Source organism: Vulpes vulpes, chromosome 15 (assembly GCF_048418805.1).
Source record: "Vulpes vulpes isolate BD-2025 chromosome 15, VulVul3, whole genome shotgun sequence".
NCBI classification, from domain to species: Eukaryota; Metazoa; Chordata; class Mammalia; order Carnivora; family Canidae; genus Vulpes; species Vulpes vulpes.
In genome coordinates, this window is record NC_132794.1 from 76,917,715 (window position 1) to 76,938,534 (window position 20,820).

Genomic DNA, 20,820 nt, shown 5'->3' on the forward strand with positions numbered 1-20,820 from the left:
AGAAAGGAAGAGAAGTGAAGGGTGCTTTTCCCTATTAGATATTAAAAATGAATTATAAAGTCCTAATAATGAAAATAGTTTGATACCAAAGCAGAATCTAGAAGATTTAATATGACATAGAAAAGGCCAAAATCAGACTTTTAGTCTGATAGGAATTCAATGGAAAAGCAAACGAAAAAAAAAAAAAAAGAAAGAAAGAAAAGCAAACGATTATTCAATATATATTATTGATACATGAAAAAACTTAAAGGCAGACCTCTCAGTACTACGCCATTTGTCAAAACCTTCTTCAGTTGGATTAAAGATTTAAATGCAATGACAAAGCCACAAAGGTACTAGACAAAGACAGGGGTGCCTCTTCCTGTAGGCTTGCCTGGGGTCGGGCGCCAGGAGGGTCTGCTCCCGACAGGGAAGACCAGCGGCTTTGGCCGCTTAAAAGTGCACGGGCTGTGGCTCTCTCGGGCTTCCTGGGAGGGTGACGCCTCCCTGTCCCTGTATGACCTTCCCCACGCACCGCCGGGATGCCCGGGGAGGACAGCGGGCCCTAGAGGCCCAACTGCTGCCTTAAGATCACCCAACTTTTGGATGATCATCTCGAATGCTCCATCGTGGAGCGGACGACATGGAGCCCACGCAGGTGCAGCAGATCCACGCGGCCCTCGGCGGGAAGGCTGGGAGGCTGCGGGCCAAGAACCCCGGGGTGTGCGGCCTTCCCGGCATCCGGGGACCAACCCAGCTCTGCAGAAACTGCTGCCTCCCATCTGGGGGAGGGTGGGCTTTGTGTCACCAAGGAGGGCCCCGCTGAGGTGGGGGACTCGCTGCTGGCCGCCGAGGCGCTAGCTGCCCTCGTGCTGGGGCCAGCGCCCCTGCAAGTCACTGTGTCAGCCCAGGGCACTGGTCTGGGGCCCGGGAAGACCTCCTGCCTCCAAGCTTTGGGCGTCAGCATTAGGATCCCCGGGCACCACCACGAGGCGGGCAGCCGACCAAGGCCAGACGCTAAGTGGGGGCCCGCGAAGCCACACTGCTGGGCACCCGCCTTCTGCCCCGGGCTTCGGGCTGATCACCCGCAGGTGGTTGACAGCGGCAGCATCTCCCGCCCTGAAGTGCTTGGCACCGCAGAGGGAGCTGCATTTCCGCCCCGGAGGGCTTCTGCCATGCCCCATCCTCCCGCAGGCGTCCCCCGAGGGTTGCCGGGTCCTGGCTTGTCTTTGGGGAATGAAGCCACCTTCCCTTGCTGAAGAGGTCAAGGCCCGCTTGGCCGAGCCGTCCGCCCCTGTGGCGGCTGCCCCTGTGGTCGTGGACCCGGCCAGAGTCAAAACAAAGGGGGGTTGCGGGGCCCAGAGCGACCGGGTCACCAGCCAGATTTCTGAAACCAGGAAGCAAAGGCCCTTCCCCTCCCAGGGAAGCGAGCAGCGGCTCCTTATGATTCGGGACAGACGAATGGGTTGATGCCTCATAAAGGAAGCTTTGGTGCATTAATGACTCAAATAAGAAAGTGATGAAGCTGACAGAAAAGTGGGCTGGGGGGAGGAGCTCATGGCCCGTCACACGCGCTGAAGTTCTCTCTCCCCACAGACTCCGCAGCTCTCGAGCCGCCGCTGTCTCCCGCGTCCGCGTGCACAGCTCTGGGCCCAGCTTACCCGGTTCTCGGCTCAGCGCCCTGCGGGCCGGGTCCCACCGAGGCTCCACGGGGGAGACTGTGCCCCGAGCTCCCCGGCTGGTGGAGGATGCACCTGCCTGCCACGTCTTGCTTCCTCAGCCTGCAGCAGCCGAGGGAGGGAGAGAATGAGAGACAGAGATTTTGTTGAGTCTCCAACTTGACGGGGCCTTTTTCAAAAAGGCATCTAGTTAGTCAGTTGTTAGTTAGTTAGTTGAGAGAGAGACCGAGAGAGAGAGAGAGAGAGAGAGAGAGAGAGAGAGAACACAAGCAGGGGAAGAGGGAGAAGGAAGATGGGAGAAGCCGACTCCCCAGTGAGCAGGAAGCCGGATGCAGGGTTTCATCCCAAGACACTGAGCTCATGACCTGAGCTGAAGACAGACATTTAACTGAGCCACTCAGGCGCCCCTGGGGAGGGGAGGGCCTTTTAAAGCATTCATCTAAATAATTAAGGCCCACTCACTTTTCATGAGCCCCAAATCAGCTGGTCAATCACACGTGCACAATCCATTCACTTTTGCTATATTTGTCAGAAACAAATCATAGGCATTCAAGGGGAGGGGACCATGCGAGGTTTAGATCATTGGGGATTACCTTAGAGTGTATCCACATTAGTAATGAAAGAAAAGAAAATTAAATGAATGAAACACAAATGGATGGTCATTTTTGGCCTCTCACATTGGCAAAGATCTAAAAATTAAAACAAACCCCCAAATTCCCAGTGTTGGCAAAGTGTGAGGACACTGGCCCTATCACAGCCTGTCGGAGAGAGTGTCAAGGGACACAACATTCCAAAAAGGCACAATCTGAAATGCAGTTTGGCAAAACTTGTCGAAGACTTAAAATTCTGCAGTCTCTTTGACCCAGCAAGCCTTCTGCTAGAAACTATTCATGGAAATACTTGTAGATAATGTACATATAGATTTAATCCTGAGGTTTTACACTGAAGCTTTATGTATAACACCGATAACTAAAAAAGGGGGGGGAGGGCATAAACATGAACAAAAGTTAAAAGGCTGGTTAAATAAATTATGGTAAATCCACATAACGGAAGTGACCTGAATCACACTGTTTTAGTTTGAGCTGCAGCACCAGGCACCCCTGGTCAGAATCCAGGCTCTAGCATTTGCTGGTTCTGTGAAATGGGTGCTTATCATCACCTCCCTGAGCCTCACTTACAAGGATGGAAAAATAACAGTGCCCACCTCATAGGTTATTGTGAGGATTAAGCACTCATTCATATACCTGCTGTGCCAAGTCAGCCCATAATTGTGCAGGAGGGGGTAATATGAGGTTACCTAACAGCTTATACAAAATAACTCCATTTTCTTTAAAAAGTTAAGTGATAAACTGAGCAAACGGAATAGAAAGTCATCTTTCAGACCGCTTCATTTATTTTCTCTGAGAACTGGGATTATAGAGGATGTCTATTTTCTTCTTTATGAGTTGCTAAATTTACCAATTTACACTCTACACTTATGACTTTAGAGGGAACATACTCAAGATTTCTTTTTTAAAAGAGTTTATTTATTTATTCATGAGAGACACACACAGAGAGAGAGGCAGAGACACAGGCAGAGGGAGAAGCAGGCTCCATGCAGGGAGCCCGACGTGGGACTCGATCCCAGGACCCCAGGATCACGCCCTGAGCCAAAGGCAGATGCTCAACTGCTGAGCCACCCAGGAGCCCCAAGACATGTTTTTAAAAGCTACAATCTATTATCATTTAATATAAGAGGAAACATATTAATATAAAAAAAAGAATAGTTCAGAATAAATAGTCCTTTCCATTGAGTTTTGTGAAAAACTCATTACATCATTTTTATTGTTCCCATTTGGCCAAAAAATGCTGAAATCTTCATCTTGGACTGAGGATTGGGAACAACTTGGGCAGAGTCTTGGAAGTGAAAAGGGTCATGGAGCAGCAGGCATTGGCCACAAATCAAGGAGGCCAGAGAGTGAGCACCGCAGAAGGTCTGGCCTCTGCTCGGCCCCACAGCTCTCGTTAGAGTTTCACGGTGCGTGAGGTGAGTGTGGAGACTCCTGGGGGCCATGTGATGATTTAATTCTCAGAGATTCTAATGAAGATAACTCCACGTTCCCTTTTCTAAGCACTGAGAATACTTCTGTGAATAACACAGAATCCTGACCCTTTCTCATGGAGGAGGAGACCATGGGACCAGTGTCTTTTGTTAAATCTATGGGATCAGAAGTGGTATCCGTTCCTCTCCAGCATCTTCTACAGGACTGGTGGAGGGCAGCAAGCTCAGCAAAGAGCTACCGAACCGCAGAGTCTTCAGGAGGCCTGAAAGGCTGGCCTAAGGCATCACAGGGAAGAACAGCCATCCATCCAGTGGGCCCTCGGATGGTTTCTGTTGGGCCTTTGCAGGCTCTTGGCACCAGCAGACATTTTAGCATTCATTCTTTCTATGGTATATTTGAAAGATATGCATGTTTTATTAAGCTCAGAATAAGACGTCAATATTTATGTATAAAGCTCAACCTTGACTGCAGCATCAAGAAAGCTAGTGAAACACAAGGCTAATTTGATAATGTAGGCAGATTCCTTGGCCATTAATCCCATGAATCATACATGTCTCCTCTAAGAGTCTGAAATTTGAATATTTTAGGATGAGTAAAGTATCAGGAGAATAAAAATTCACTAATTGGTACACACTGGCATGGTCAGAATGCATTCTAGAAGATGTGAAGCTCAAAGTTATCTTCTTATATAATCTACCATGTCTACATATACATTATATTAAGTGTCAACAAAATTGACGGCAGATCGTCATGGCCAAACAGAGGTCCCACCTTAGCGGCTTTCATGAGGACCTGAGAACGTCATGACTTTAGAACCTTGTTTATTAGTGTGCCTAGAGTGCAAGCAATGTCTGAGAATAGATTTGGAAAATAACCACTTTTTCACGATGGTGGATACCATCAATTTGCTTATTACACATTTTCTCACAGATAATTATAATGGCTGTCTTTACTGCAGCTAGGATTCTTTTTTTTTTTAAGATTTCGTTGTTGTTCTAATTTTCCTATATGTGCTGCCAAAGCGAGCACTAAAGATCTTATTATTGAATCGAGCCCTACGTCAGGCAGGGAGCCGGCTTGGCCGGAGGCCTGCTTCTCCCTCTCCTCCCAGCTCATGCTCCCTAGCCATTTCCGTCACTACCTTTGTCTCTCTCTCTCTCTCAATAAATAACATCTTTTTTTTTTTTTTAATGTGAGCAAGCAGGGGGAGGGGCAGAGGCAAGGGAGAGAGAACCCAAGCAGACTCTGTGCTGAGCTTGGAGCCCAATGCAGACTCGACCTCACAGCCCTGAGATGATGACCTGAGCCACCCTGCACTCCCCAGCTAGGATTCTTATTATAAATTTGCAGCCTCTAAACTGAAAACCACAGTCTTCCGTCTTGTAACTGGCACATACGGGGAGCGCTCCCCAACTTTCCCAAGTGGGAATTGGTCAGCCTATGGCTGTACTTCTGATTGGTAAGATCCTATTTAATGAAGTATTTTTGTTTCTTTCTCATTAGGAGAAAACACATTTCTTAAGCACTTGCTGTGAGCTTCTAGAATGGAGGCCCTGGAGGATGCGGCCCGTTCTGTTTTATAGCCCTGCACTCAGAATAAAGCCTGCACACAATTGCCAATAAATGGTTGTTGAAGTCGTGGTGCCCAGGTGTGCCTGCTTAGGTGGTAACCAGCCTCCACGATGGCCTCCAATGACCCCTGCCTCCTGCTACCTTAACTGTTGCTTCGTCCTCTCTTACACTGTTGCAGGGTTGGTGAGTGTGACGGGTGGATGTGGCAGTCATGATGGGATGTCACCACCAAGCTTGGGTTAGTAACATCTTGGTGTCTCTGCCTTTGGGGAAGGTCACGTAGAGAAGTCCCTGTGGTGAGGGCCTGAAGCTTCCTGCCAACAGCTACACGGGTGGTCTTGGAAGTGATTCCCAGTCCCATATGAGTCTTCAGAGTCTGCAGCTCTGGCCAGTAGCTTGAATGTAACCTTGTGGGAAAGTCTGAGCCAGAACCACCCAGCTGAGCCATTCCACGGTTCCCTAATCCTCAGAAACTGTAAGTTAATAAAAGTTGTTTCAAGATGTTATATGTGGAGGATAATTTGTTATACAGCAGTAGGTAACTAGTACAACATGAAATCCCAAACATTTCTCACCAAAACTCTATGAGGAAGGCATTACCAACACTTCCTGATCCGTGACGATACAGAGGGTTGGCGAAGAAATCAGGGAACTTGTCTAAACACGTCTGGGTTACCAACCAGGTCAGACACCTGCTACCTCACAGAAAACAAAAACATCACATTTCTCTTCCCAAATAATCTTACCCTTAAAGTCTGTCACTCTGTTATCATTTGGGATCTTGACATCTGGTAATAATAAAAGTAATGACTATTAAAAATACACCAAGGGAAGCTGTTAGCATAACCCATAAATGTTTGAGGTTTCATGGTTGTGATTTCCAAACAGAGAAATGACAACATGTTGGAAGGAACAGATGAGTTGAAAGGAGAATCTGAACGCCACACAGTTAAAATCATCTGTAGGTATTTTTAGCACAAAGAAAGAAGTCCCGTTGGTAGACATGGCTAAAAACGTAGGGCCATTTTCCTGTGCTATGTATTTCATGTGCTGTGTATCTCGTGTGCTATAAGTCAACGAATGTCAGAGCAAAATGATAGCTTGTTGAGAACATGGATGGGCCTTGAAAGTGTGAAGCACTTTTTTTTTTATTATTTTAAAATATTTTATTTATTCATAAGAGACACCCAAAGAGAGGCAGAGACACAGGCAGCGGGAGAAGCAGACTCCATGCAGGGAGCCCGATGTGGGACTGAATCCCAGGACCCTGGGATCACGACCTGAGCTGAAGACAGACGCTCAATCACTGAGCCACCCAGGGGCCCCTATGAAGCAGGTTTTTTTTTTTTTTTTTAAATTTTATTTATTTATGATAGGCACACAGTGAGAGAGAGAGAAGCAGAGACACAGGCAGAGGGAGAAGCAGGCTCCATGCACCGGGAGCCCGACGTGGGATTCGATCCCGGGTCTCCAGGATCGCGCCTCGGGCCAAAGACAGGCGCCAAACCGCTGCGCCACCCAGGGATCCCTATGAAGCAGGTTTTAAGAATACAGGCTCATTACTATGTGGCCCTTACTGAAGCGGAGTAAGGGACCACCCAGAAGCAGCACTCTAGGATCCAATCTCCATCAGCCTTTTGTGAAAGAGTGGCTCTGCTATGCCGACACAGCTTCAAGACAAATTCTTAGACCTCTTTTTCTTCTAACCACTGTTGCCCCTAAAATATTCCTATACAGAAATTCTGGGGTGGCTCTGGGAAGCAGTGAGCTTCAGCCACACAGCTGGATAACAGAGAGAACTGAGGGCTATTAAGCGTATCAGAACAAGGTGGAGTCCTGGAACACTGGCGGGCCCACGTTGGTGTGTGCGGTGTGTCCAAGACCCTTGTAATCACCAATGATTAAATTACTGCCTTTTCCCTTTTCTTTACGATTTTTATTTATTTATCTGTTTGTTTAACAGAGAGAGACAGAGAGAGAGAGAGCACAAGCCAGGGGAGCGAGAGGGAGCAAAGCAGGCTTCCCAGGAGCAGGGAGCCTGATGTGAGGCTCAATCCGAGGACCCTGGGATCGTGACCTGAGCCGAAGACGGACACTTCACTGAGTGAGCTACCCAGGCGCCCCAAATTACTGCCTTTTTAAAATCATTTTTTAAAACAGAAAATAAATGACAGAACTTATAACACCCCTCACCCTCATGTGTAACGTGCGTACCTATGTTGCATGTGTATCTACATCCTATGCAATTTACACACTTAAAGTATCTGGTTCAACGGGTTTTAGTATATTCAGGGTCATATGACCATCACCACAATTTTAGATATTTTCGTTAACCCGTAAAAGTACAAACACACACTCTCACACATGAAGTACATGCATTACTCGGTGCCCTCAGCCACAGGTGACCACCTCTCTCTGTATAGACTTGCCCACGCGGGGCGCTGCATGTAACCAGGACCATATGACACGCAGTGGTGTGACCGGCTTCTTCCATGATCATAAAGATGACGGTCTTCTCAGAAGGCCTCCTGGTCCCTGCGGGGGTCAGTGTTCCGGCTGCCCTGTCATCACAGTCTGTCGTGTGACCACATCACATTGCATGTATCCACTTGCCAGTCGATGGGCATTTGCATTGTTTTCATGTTTTGGCTGCTGCCAACATTCGGGTAGGTCTGTGCCAACACACGGCGTCTGGGGGCAACACCGGAGCGGAATTGCTGGGTGGTGCCCGACTCCCCCAAGTGTCCTGAGGAGCTGCCAGGTATGGACCCAGAGGCCTCCCGCCTCCCCACATCCTCCTCAATGCTTGTGGTCACTGTCGTGTGGCTGGTACCTCTCCATGCGTGGGACAGCTGCAGCAGGCTGTGGCCCTGCCCCTCCTGCTGGCCAGGGATGGGGACGTCGCCCTCGCCACCCACAGGCACCCCAGCATCCACCAGAGCCCACAAAGGTATGTACTCTGTGGGGAAAAAGTCCTTTCAGATTCTTTGCCTATTAAAATAAAATGGGTTCTTTTTTATTACTGGGTTCAAAGAATTCTTTATATATTCTGGATACAATCCCTTATCAAATCTTTTTGTTTTTAAAGATTTTATTTATTTATTCATTAGAGTCACACACAGAGAGAGGCAGAGACACAGGCAGAGGGAGAAGCAGGCTCCACGCAGGGAGCCTGACGCGGGACTTGATCCCGGGTCCCCAGGATCATGCCCTGGGCTGAGGGCGGCGCTAAACTGCTGAGCCATATGGGCTGCCCTCCCTTATCAAATCTAATTTTCCAATACTTTCTCCCATGCTGTGGGATGTCTTTCTTGATGGTGTCTCTTGAAATACAAAAGTTTTAAATATCGATAAAGTCTAATTTATCAATGTTTTCTCTTGTTGCTCATGCTTTTGGTGTCATATCTAAGAAGGCTTTACCTAAGATAAGGTCAAAATAATTTTATTCTAAGAGTTTCATAGTTTTAGCTCTTATGGTTTATTTTGAGTTAATTCTTGTGTATGGTGTAAAGAAGGGGTCCTGCTTCATTCTTTTGCATGTGGAAAATCTCACAATGAGAGAGTTACTTTTTTTCAGGGAGAAGCAAAAGAATGAGCTTTTTGATGCTTGACCTTTCATTATAATATTTAAAATTAAAATGATTAGGTTCTAAATTTCCCTATGGCCCTGAATTCTTTCCTTCCTTCCTTCCCTCCTTCCTTCTTTCCTTCCTTCCGTCTTTCCTTCCTTCCTTCCCTCCTCCCTCTTTCTCTCCTTCCTTCCTTCTTTCCTTCCTTCCTTTTTTCCTTCTTCTCCTTTCATAGTTGTTGCCAACTTCTGTTGTTATTCTTTCAGATAATTAACAGATAGTTAGCTATTGAACACCTCCTGCATGCCTGGTACTTCACCATGTGGTGAAGGGGAATATGTACAAGACATAGACTCTGCCCTAAAACAGTTTACAGTTCAGTTGAGGTAGTAAGTTTCACATATGTTAAACATCGACCAATAACATAAGGTCAATAACAACCTAAGCTTGAAGTGGTCCCAGAAATACAGTGAAACGTTTGTATTATGATAAGACAGCAAAACCACATATAGATCAATGACATACAATTAAGGAGATGTGGCAATCGGGCTCACACACTGCTGGTGGAAATGTAACATGGTGTAGCCACATTGGAAACCAGTTGGCATTTCCTTAAATGGTTAGATCCAAAGTTGCCATTTCTAATCCTAGAGAAATGAAAACATATATCCAGGCAAAAACTTGTACACAAATGTTTATAGCAGCATTATTCGTAAGAACCCCAAAGTGGAAAAAACCAAAATGTCCATCAACTGATGGATAAATAAAATGTAGTATATCCATACTATAGAATATTATTCAGTCATTACCAGAAATAAAATATGGATAATGCTACAACATAGGTGAACCTTGACAAGAGTATGCTAAGTGAAAGAAGTGAGTCACAAAAGAGCACACGTTATATGATTCTATTTATTGAAAATGTTCATAATAGGCAAATCCATAGATAGAAAGTAGATGAGTGGCTGCTTAGGGCTTGGGGGATGAGGTGATAGGGGAGCGGCAGCTAGAGCGTGAGCTTTCTTTTCGAGGTGATCAAAATATTTCAAGATTGTGGTGATGGCTGCACAACATTGAATTTATCAAAAATAATTTATCTGTAAAAACTAAATGGGTAAATTAAATGGTGCATGATTATATTTCAATAAAGCTGTTATTAAAGAAACAAAGACATAAAGACAACCAAAGCCAGAGGGATGAGGGAAAGAGAGAGGTAAGTGAGTGCAGGCTGGGAAGTCTAAGAAGGCTTCAGAGCAACAGCTTATCTGTTCATCTGTGTCTTCATTTGTTCATCCATGAAGTACGCAGTGAGCACTTAAACGTGCCGTATATTGTTCTAGGTGCAAGGGAGCCAGCAATGAATAGAACAAAGCTCTAGCTCTAAAAAATAAAACATAGTTAGAAGAGAAAGTGGAGAAGGGCTCCCATATCGGTGGTTGAAGAAAGCCTCTTCGGGGAGCTAGTATTTAGGCTGAGACCTGAGTGAAGGGTACGGGCAGAGTATGTAGGAGCTCTGGGGGAAAAGCATTCTGGGCAGAGGGAACAGCAAGCACAGAGGCCTCGAGGCAGGAGTGTTGGAGGCTGAGTAGAAAGCCTCCCTGAAGCGGGAGAAAATAGATCAATCAGAGGGCCAAGCAAGGGCCAGATCAAGGGAGGACCTGAAGCCATGGAAAGATCTTTGAATTTTTTCCCTAAGTGTGATGGGGGAGGGTTTTGGACAGAGATGGTTTAATGCGGTTTTTAATAATAGAATTTTCTTTTTTTAAAAGATTTTATTTGTTTGATAGAGAGAGAGAGAGAGGGAGAGCAGGTAGGAGGGGCAGGGGGAGAGGCGGGTTCCCGCTGAGCGCCATGAGGGGCTCTATCTCAGGACCCTGGGATCGTGACCTGAGCCAAAGGCAGATGCTTAACTGACTGAGCCACTCAGGTGCGCCTATAAAATGATTTATATTTTAGAGCATCTCCGTTTGTTTTTGAGGTATATAGCTTGTAAAGGCAAGAGCAGAAGCTCAGAGCCTAGGTGGGAGGCTGCTGCAACCATCCCCGGGAGAGAGCAAGTGGTCTGAAAGCAGAAAGCTAAAGCCAACACGATTGGCTGCTGGATTGAACCAAGGACATCGGTCAGATTTCAAAATGAAATGTTTCAGCTATGGTTCTATCAACATCCTGATTATAACTTATACAAGCAGAGACTTCAAGCTGGCGACCTGCCGTGCACGCTTGTGTGTGGATGTGCTTTAGATAACTTTATTGAGATGAAATTTACGTATAGTGAAATTCACCAATTTAAAATGTTGGTTTTTTTTTGTTGTTGTTTTGATAAATGTACACAGCCAGTGCATATACTACAATCACGATATAGGATGTTTTAATCCCCCTAGAAGGTTCCCTCACGCCCATTTGCCAGGCTCAGCTCCTAGAAACCACTTATCTGTCTTTTCTTCTTATAGTTTTGCCTTTTACAGACTGTCCTATAAATAGAATCATCTATCTTCTGTGTCTGTCTTGTTTCACTTAGTGCTTTTGAGATCGATCCACTTCATGGCATTTGTCAGTAATGTGCACCCTTTTTACTGCTTTACGGTGAATGCAATAGGCCATACTTGGTCATTTTGGGAAAGCCTTAACAAAATGCCATAGACTAAGTGACTTAAATAAGAGAGATTGGTTGTTTTTTGTTTTTTTTAGTTCTAGAAGTCTGAGATCAGGGTATCAGCATGGTTGGGTTCTTGTGAGGACTTTCCTCAAGGCTTGCAGATGGCCAACTTCTCTCTGGGTCATCACATGCAGGAGGGGCACATTAATCCCATTATGAGGGCTCCAGCCTCATGGCCTCCTCTACGCCTAATTACCAAAGGCCCCATCTTCAAATATCAAATCGGGTGTTAAGTCTTCAATGTATGAGTTCTGGGGGACACGATTCAGTCCGTAGCACAACCGAATACACTAGACCACAATCTGTCCCATGAATTTGCCAGTGAGTAGGCAGTTAGATTATTTCCAGTTTGGGGCTGTTATAAACATTTGAGTGCAATTTTAACCTGGTCTTGGGCTGAAGCATTGCAATAAACCCAATAAACTGCTGTGTGATAGGGCAAGTCAGATGACTCAGCTTCTATTTTTGACACAAAAAAAATCATGCAATTGACAATATTCGACTAGAGAGAACAACAGATGTTTACTGTTGACACTGTGAGTGAATGACATGTGACAGATTCAAAGTATTTTCAATGACGTGGCTGCTGATGCACAACACGGTGGACCCTTCACATCTTATGCATTCACAAGCTTTTACATTTGTCTGAGTCTTTCTTTGCTCCACACATATTTTTACCACCATCAGTTGTAATATATCTTTGCAGATTCCACGTTGGGTTGTATTAAATTAGTGGTTCCTCAACTTCTTTGAAAACATCCTGTTCATTCAGACCATTCACAGAGGCCCATCCTATAGTCATTTCAAATTTGGCGTTGACTCCTCAAATAAATACTAAGCGAGCAGGATCAGTAACATCTGTTAACTCATCAAAAGCCAAAGAAAGCTACCAGAAATAATCTGCTTTGGCTTTCAATTGATTACTGATTTGCTTTCCCATGTTCTCTTCTGCCCCCAAATCTCATAGTAGCAGACAAGTTCATTTTCTCTGCACACGTTTTGTCAGCTGCTCAGTCAGACCCAATCTAAGTAATTCCCCATCGGTAAATGGCCACCCTTGTTCGGCTAACACATGAACAAATCAGAAACTTTGGCTGCAGCTCTTTCACCTTGAAGAAATTCTGATGTACTGAGATAGTCTGTTTTATTTATTATTTTTAAAAGATTTTATTTATTTATTCATGAGAGGCACAGAGAGAGAGGCAGAGACACAGGCAGAGGGAGAAGCAGGCTCCCTGCGGGAAGCCCGATGAAGGACTCAATCCCAGGACCCCAGGACCACGCCCTGAGCCAAAGGCAGACGCTCAACCGCTGAGCTTCCCAGGTGTCCCTATCCATTGTATTCCTTTAGCATGGCTATCATGCTATTGCATAAGAAACCCAATGCTTTGCCATCTGATTCAATAACAGAATAATTCACATCCATTGGATTATTGTTCAGGCTGGTACCTCAGCCCAGCTTCTCCTTCTGCCCCAATTCTGCTTCTGTCTCACCTTACACACACGTGAATTCTAAGAGCACCCTCCTGCTGGTCCTCGTGTGCTTGCATCAAGAGGAGAGCCTGCTCCCAAGAGGAGCAGGGGGGCAGGAGTGGTCTGAGAAAGCAGTTCATCAGGTGGGGTTCTGGAGCTGTAGTGGTCTTTGCTAGCCTAGCCCCGAGCGCCCCCTCACTGCCAGTATCTGGAACACGGATAGTTGGTTAGCATAAAGTGGGGGTCCAATTGTGAAACCCTTCACCGGTGGTGACCTGGGATGGTATGCTTCCAGAAGGGAATGTACGAGACATCTGAGCAACACAGGGGGACCACAACAGCACAATGGCATTGGGTGGCAATTACTAAGCTTCACTGACATCTTATGGAAAAAATTTTTTTAAAGATGAGGATTAACAGGCAATTGTATAAAAGCCACATGGCCACTTATGCTTCTATAGATGGTATAGATGGTATTAGTGTTTTCAGTGGTAAAAGATGCTGTGTGTGGTTTGTGGCAACTTCCCCTGGGAATCACAACATAGGTCCTTGGGGTGTTGGAGTAAGGCCATGCCATGTATCGGAGAGGTTTGTGTGCCTTTTGAAAAAAACTGCTCGTGTGCCACTGGGCCCGATCATAGGACATTGAGGGACCACATGTCAGAACTACCCATCATGAGCGAGGCTCTATCAAACCCACCAAGACATAATACCAGGCAGCCAGCAGCAATCCATCCTATGATGGAGCCGGTGCATCTGGGATGGAACACAAGTGACAGGATCAGATGGTTCAAGCAAGTTTTACTTGGACAGGCAGCCCAGATGCCAGGTCGTGACACACCCTTACACCAGCACCTCCTCAGCTCACTCTGATGGCTATATCTAGGCTTCCTTTTCTTACAGCCAGCTGAAAGAGGAGGGAAAATCCTGTGTTTGACTTGTGGAGAGTTGTCTCAGTATGTGATTGAGAATGGAGGGTAGTTGCCCCTCACTTAGGGGTGACCTTGAGAAACAGGTGAAAGAAGATCTTCTCAGTGGGCAGAACTTCAAGAGGTGCACCTGGGCACCGACTCTGCAGACAGAGCAGTGCCCCAAGGTTAGAATACACATGAACTCAGGGGCAATGGTGAAAGGACTGTATGACTGGTAGGGGCCTGGAAGAAGAAATTTGGGAAGATTAGGGACAAAGAGTTTGGGATAGAGACACAAGGATGGATAGACATATGGGAATTACCACAAGGCATGAAGATCTTTAAGTAGTCTCCACACCCAACATGGGGCTTGAACTCATGAGCCCAAGATCAAGAGTTACATGCTCTACTGACTGAGCCAGCCAAATACCCTGAGTAGGATCTTTGTATCACATGGCAACACCAGCTAGAAAGCATTCACCATGGAAGAGACACTAAATAACTAAAAAAGGCAAAATTCACTTGGGCAGGCGACCTCAGCCAGTCTCTCATCAGCTGCCCAGTGCCGGCTCAAAGGAGACATGGATAAAGTGGCCACAGTGGTAGATGCAGAGGCTAGTGTGAGCCTGAGAGCATGGGCTCCCGCTTACAAGGACCACTGTCAGCTACTGTTGAATATGCCCCCGACGTCATAACCATCCTCCAGGAGACCAATTGGCCAGGTAGTGGTAACTTGACTACATGGAATCCCTTCCATCCTGGTGGAGCCATGACTCATCCTGATAGGAAATAGCATATTCTGGGTACTGTTTACCTTTCCTGCCCACAAGATCCCGTCCAGTACCGCTACCTGAAGGCTTTTTGAAGATTTCATTCACCAGCACAAGATCTTACATAACATCAGGTCAGGGACCCAACTCACTGAAGTGGACGTGCAGGAATGAGTCCATGATCACAGAATTGAGTCATCTAGTCATATACTGGACCACCCAGAGCTGCTGGCCTGATAGGGTGTTGGAATGGCCTCCTGATGCCTGCTTGAAGCTCCAGTGTAGAGGCAATACCTTATGAGGATGGGGTTCATCTTCCAGGAAGCCACACCCATCTTGAATCAAAGACCTTTATACGGTGCTGTGTGCCCAGTCAGAAGAATACATGGGCCCAGGAACCAAGGAGGTAGGAGCAAGAGGGACCTAGTACCGTCACTCTCAATGGGCATTTGTAGAATTTGGGCTTCCAGATCTCACAATTCCAGATCTCTGGGCCCTGCAGGGATAGAGGTATTTGTCCCCAAAGGGGAATCTTCCACAAGAGGACACAGCAGCAGTCCTATTGAACTGTAAGCTGCAGAGGCTACCTGAGTGCTCTTGGCACCTTGTTTGTAGGGACCAGCAGGCAAGAAGGAGAGTCATCATCTTGGCCAAGAGTGATCTACTTAGGTGCTTCTCAGTACTCTCTTACTCAATTTTGACAATAAATGCGCAAGAGCAGCACCCCTGAGCCCCTGAGAGGTTGTGGTGGTTAGGGGCTCAGATCCTCAGGGAAGCCATCGAGATCAGAAGAGATGCTGGCTGAGAGGGAAATTTAGGATTGAATGCAAGCAAGGAAAAAAAAAAGCAAGCAAGCAAGGAGACAATAAGTTCCAGGTGTGGCTTCCAGGTGGAGGAATAAAGAGGTGTTGGGAGAAGTTGTTGATTTGTAGGCATCTTTTGAAGGGAAAGCCGATGGGATTTGTTAGTTAGACTTGACAAGGATGGAAAGGTTGATTGCTGACAAATTGGGAATTGAGATCCTTTCTGAACATGTCACTCTCCTGCTTAAAAATTTCATGGTAAAGTTCAGCCTTTTTTAGCAAGTCATTCATTAGTTCGTTGATTCATTCAACAAATACTGACTGAATGCCTACTATGAGCCAGGCACTGTGCAAGGTGTTGAAGACTTAAAATAATAATAATAATAATAATAATAATAGAGATAGGATAGCTTCTCTGCCTTTACAGGCCTTATAGTCAGATGGGTGAGACAGACAAGTAACCAGGTCATTACAACCCATGTGACAACTGCCAGTATAGGGAAAGTACAGGTGAAAATAGGGGTACATGGGAGAGGTACCTCATTCAGAGTTAGTGGGAGGAGGAATGTTCAAGCCAAAATTTCAAGAATAAATAGGTTTTTTTTTAAAAAAGATTTTATTCATTTATTCATGAGAGACATGGAGAGAGAGGCAGAGACACAGGCAGAGGGAGAAGCAGGCTCCGCTCAGGGAGCCCGACGCGGGACTCACTCCCAGGTCTCCAGGATCAGGCCCTGGGCTGAAGGTGGTGCTAAACCGCTGAGCCACTCGGGCTGCCCAAGAATGAATAGGTATTAACAAGTTGCAGGAGTAAATGGAGATGGAGGAAGAAATGAGAGGGGAGGCAGAGGGGATAGGGCATTGGAGGATAGGAAGTTCTGTTTGGCCACGGGGCAGGGGGGTTGTTGAAGACAAGTCTCAAGAGAAAAGGAAGGATTAGTTCACACAGGGCTTATATATCATGGTAGGGTGTTTGCATTTTATTATATAAGCCCTGCTCCAGTTTTGGTAGTTTGTGGCTTTGCAGGAATGCATCCATTTCTTCTAGATTGCCTAATTTATTGGCGTAGAGCTGTTCATAATATGATTTTAAAATCGTTTGTATTTCCTTGGTGTTGGTAGTGATCTCTCCTTTCTCATTCATGATTTTATTAATTTGAGTCTTCTCTCTCTTCTTTTTACTAAGCCCATGGCGGGGGGAGGGGGAAAGCTCATGATGGGGCACTGAAGTGTGTTCAACAGAGGAGTAACATCATAGATTTGCCCTTTATTATTTATTTACTTATTCATTAAAATATTTTATTCATCTATTCATGAGAGAGGCAGAGACACAGGCAGAGGGAGAAGCAGGCTCCTTGAGGGGAGGCTGATGTGGGACTTGATCCCAGGACTCTGGGATCACACCCTGAGCCACCCAGTTGCCCCCAATTTACCCTTTTGAAAGAGCCCTTTATTTGCAGTAGGCGATGGATTAGAGGGCGAAGACTAGAAGTTAAGAGAACAGTAAGAAGGCAACTGCAGCAATCCCAACACGGAGTGGGGTAGAAGGGAGTCCTAGATGGATCTGGGAGCTGTTTCTGGCTTGAGCAGTTGAGTGGAGGTGAAAAGCACTTCCTGACAAAGGGAATACGGGAGAATTACATCTGGAAGGGGATGCTGTCCACTGTGTATGTGTGGGTTTGAGTTGTTGAGGGACATCCTGAGGAGATGCCCAAGTGGGCAGGTGTACATGTGGATGTAAAGGTCAGGAGAGATTTGGCAGCCAAGGGCACTGAAGCCAGGATGTGGGTGGGGTGCCCAGGGACAAGAAAGGTGGAGCAAGCGAGGGCCAGGGTGGGCAATTCACCCACATTGAAGGCCTTGCCCAAGGAGGACAGTAGTTGTAGTTGTGTCTCCAGCCTGTCTGCCTCTTTCTGCAGCAGCGCACGGCCCCGTTCCTGTCCTTGGACCTTCCCCTTATGGGCTTTTACCTACATGGTTCTTTTTTTTCTTTTCTTTTCTTTCCTTTTCTTTTCTTCTTTCTTTTCTTTTCTTTCTTGCTTTCTTCTTTCTTTCTAAAAGATTTTATTTATTTATTCATGAGAAACAGAAGGAAAGAGAGAGAGGCAGAGACACAGGCAGAGGGAGAAGCAGGCTCTCTGTGGGGAGCCCCACGTGGGATTCGATCCCAGGACCCCGGGGTCATGCCCTGCGCCAAAGGCAGATGCTCAATCGCTGAGCCCCCCCTGGGGCCCGGTTCTTTTCTTAATTTAAGATTTTATGTAATTGAGAGCGAGATCAGGAATGGATACTGTATTTTGTCAAATGCTTTCTCTGCATCTATTGAGAGGATCATATGGTTCTTGGTTTTTCTCTTGCTGATATGATGAATCATATTGATTGTTTTACGGGTGTTGAACCAGCCTTGTGTCCCGGGAATAAATCCTACTTGGTCATGGTGAATAATTTCCTTAATGTACTGTTGGATCCTATTGGCTAGTATCTTGTTGAGAATTTTTGCATCCATGTTCATCAGGGATATTGGTCTGTAATTCTCCTTTTTGGTGGGGTCTTTGTCTGGTTTTGGATTTAAGGTGATGCTGGCCTCATAGAACGAATTTGGAAGTGCTCCATCTCTTTCTATCTTTCCAAACAGCTTTAGTAGAATAGGTATGATTTCTTCTTTAAATGTTTGATAGAATTCCCCTGGGAAGCCATCTGGCCCTGGACTCTTGTGTCTTGGGAGGTGTTTGATGACTGCTTCAATTTCCTCCCTGGTTATTGGCCTGTTCAGGTTTTCTATTTCTTCCTGCTCCAGTTTTGGTAGTTTGTGGCTTTGCAGGAATGCGTCCATTTCTTCTAGATTGCCTAATTTATTGGCGTAGAGCTGTTCATAATATGATTTTAAAATCGTTTGTATTTCCTTGGTGTTGGTAGTGATCTCTCCTTTCTCATTCATGATTTTATTAATTTGAGTCTTCTCTCTCTTCTTTTTACTAAGGCGAGAGGGCGAGCCCGCTGCCCGCGGGAGCCAGGCCGGGTGGGGCCTGATGCTGCCTCGCAGGACACTGCGACCGTGACCCGGCCACCTGGCGCCCTGGTGGGTGCCTTTCCCTGCTCACCTGTAGGTTTCCCGCGCCGTCTGGGGAGGCCGCCGCGTCCCCGTATCACGTGCCCTGACCCGGGGCAGGTGCAGCGCTGATCTGCGTGACCCGACGGCCGGGAGCAGGGCGAGGGGTGTCCCCGCGCGTCGGGGGCTCCGGGGCAAGCGCCGCGGCGGGGAAGCAGGTGCTCCACCCCCCCCACCCCAGGCCGCCGCGCGAGGCCTCTCCTTTGCTCCACTTCCCAGGCCCCGCCCCCGCCTTCCGCCGTCCCCATTGGCTGCCGCCGGCCAATGGGCTGCTGGGACCGAGCGTCTCGCGGGATTCCCGGGCTGCGCGGCCGCGGTGACGGCGCTGCGAGGCGGACGGAGCGGACGCCATGTTCCGAGCGGCGGCCGCAGCTCGGCTCCGGCGGGCGGTGAGTGCCGGAGGGAGGCGGGCCGGCTGCTGCCCCGCGGGGGCCTGGGCGCCGACGGGCCGGGGCGCAGACAGGCGGGCCGGGGCTGTGCGGCGGGCGCCGGGCTCCTTCGGGCGGGGCGGGGCGGGGCCGAGGTGCGGGTCAGGGTGACCTCAGGTGCGCGGCCGGCTGCCCTGCGTCGGTCCCGTGAGCTCCTGCGGGGCCGGTGGGGTGCGGGAGGTTCCGCGGCGCCCCGAGGCCCGCGTCCCGGACACCGAAGCCTTTCCTCGGGCGGCCCGCGGGTGCGCTCCCGGGGGGGGCGGGGGGGCCAAGGAGACGGGGGGCCCGAGGGGCAGGGGGCGGGGTCGGGCGGCAGGAGGCGGGGCCCGAGGGGCAGGGGGCGTGGCTGGGAACCACGGGATGGGGCGAGGGGCGTGGCCGAGGGGGCGGGTCGGGGGCCGAGGAGACGGGGAGGGGGCGGGGGGCGGGGCGGGTCCGAGGAGACGGGTGAGGGGGCGGGGCCCAGGGGCGGGGGCAGAGGGGGCGGGTCTAGGGGCGGGGTCGGAGAGACGGGGAGGGGGTCGGGAATCAGGGGCGAGGGGGCGGGTTCGGGGGCGGGGCGGGGGGGCGGGAACGGAGGGGCAAGGGGCGGGATGGGGCCCGAGGAGATGGAGGCGGGGCCCAGGGGTAGGGGGCGGGGCGGGGGCCGAGGAGACGAGGGACGGGGGCGGGACCGGGGTGCAGGGGCGGGGCCCAGGAGATGGGGCGGGGGCGGGGAGCTGGCGGGGCGGGGGTCGGTGGGGGGGGGGCAGCCGCCTTGGGCCTGGAGGGCAGGCGTCTGTACCCTGGGTCTGCCGCGCTGGCCGAGGAGTAGGGACTGCTGATCTAGGTCACTGCACCCGGATCTGCGGTGCTGGCCGAGGAGCGGGGCTGCTGACCGCGCTCGCTTTCTGATGCTTTACTTAGAAATCATGTTTGCCACATTTCCACCTTGTGTGGGATGATAGTGTTTGGAGACTGACCGATTACAAGTGAAGTGACAATTTATATTGTGGATTCTCGAAGTTTTCCAGTTAAGTGAAACACAAGGCCGTTAAACTGGGTCAGAGACCTTGATGACCTTTTTCCTTTCCCGCAGGTTTGTCCTTTTCCGCAGGTTGTTTTAGGCATGTATATTTTTCCTGTCCACCACAGAGATTTTCTCCCTGAGACAGAACTTCCAATCTTCCGAGATGTCTGTAGGCTCTTTTGTATGTGTGTGTATTCCTTGCTTCATTAAACAACAACAAAACCTGTGTGCCCCTCTCCCCTGTGAGAAAAGTTCAGATCTCCATCCTTCAGGTCAGTCTTTCTCCCAGAACATTTTTCTCCCCAGAAGATGTAGGCATAAACAAGTTAGAGTCATGGCTTTGGAAGATGCCACGTATAGAGTCAGACTGGCAGAAAATAGCTACGCGATTATTAAAAGGTAATTTTGTGGGCAGGTTAGAAGTCTGGCATAAGTGAAATAATTTGGCACTTGGGTGGCTCAGTTGATTAAGCTTCTGCCTTGGGCTCAACTCTTTTTTTTTTTTTTTTAACATTAGTTTTAAAGCTTTTATTTTTATTTATGATAGTCACACACAGAGAGAGAGAAAGAGAGGCAGAGACACAGGCAGAGGGAGAAGCAGGCTCCATGCACCGGGAGTCCGACGTGGGATTTGATCCCGGGACTCCAGTATCGTGCCCTGGGCCAAAGGCAGGCGCCAAACCACTGCGCCACCCAGGGATCCCCTGGGCTCAACTCTTGATCTCAGGGTCCTGGTATCAAGCCCCACATGGAGCTCCCTGCTCAGTCGGGAACCTGCTTCTCTCTCTCCCTCTCCCCCTCTCCCCCATCATGTTTTTTC

At 48.3% G+C, this 20,820-nt stretch overlaps 1 protein-coding gene across 1 annotated transcript in view; it reads left to right on the top strand.

Moving 5' to 3' along the window:
- The first annotated feature begins 18,817 nt into the window (after nucleotides 1-18,817).
- ETFA (electron transfer flavoprotein subunit alpha) overlaps nucleotides 18,818-20,820 on the top strand; it is a 79,578-nt gene continuing 77,575 nt past the window's right edge. The window contains exon 1 of the mRNA XM_025989020.2: nucleotides 18,818-18,952. Coding sequence (XP_025844805.1) covers nucleotides 18,914-18,952 — 39 coding nt within the window. The 5' untranslated portion in view covers nucleotides 18,818-18,913. The remainder of the gene's footprint in view (nucleotides 18,953-20,820) is intronic.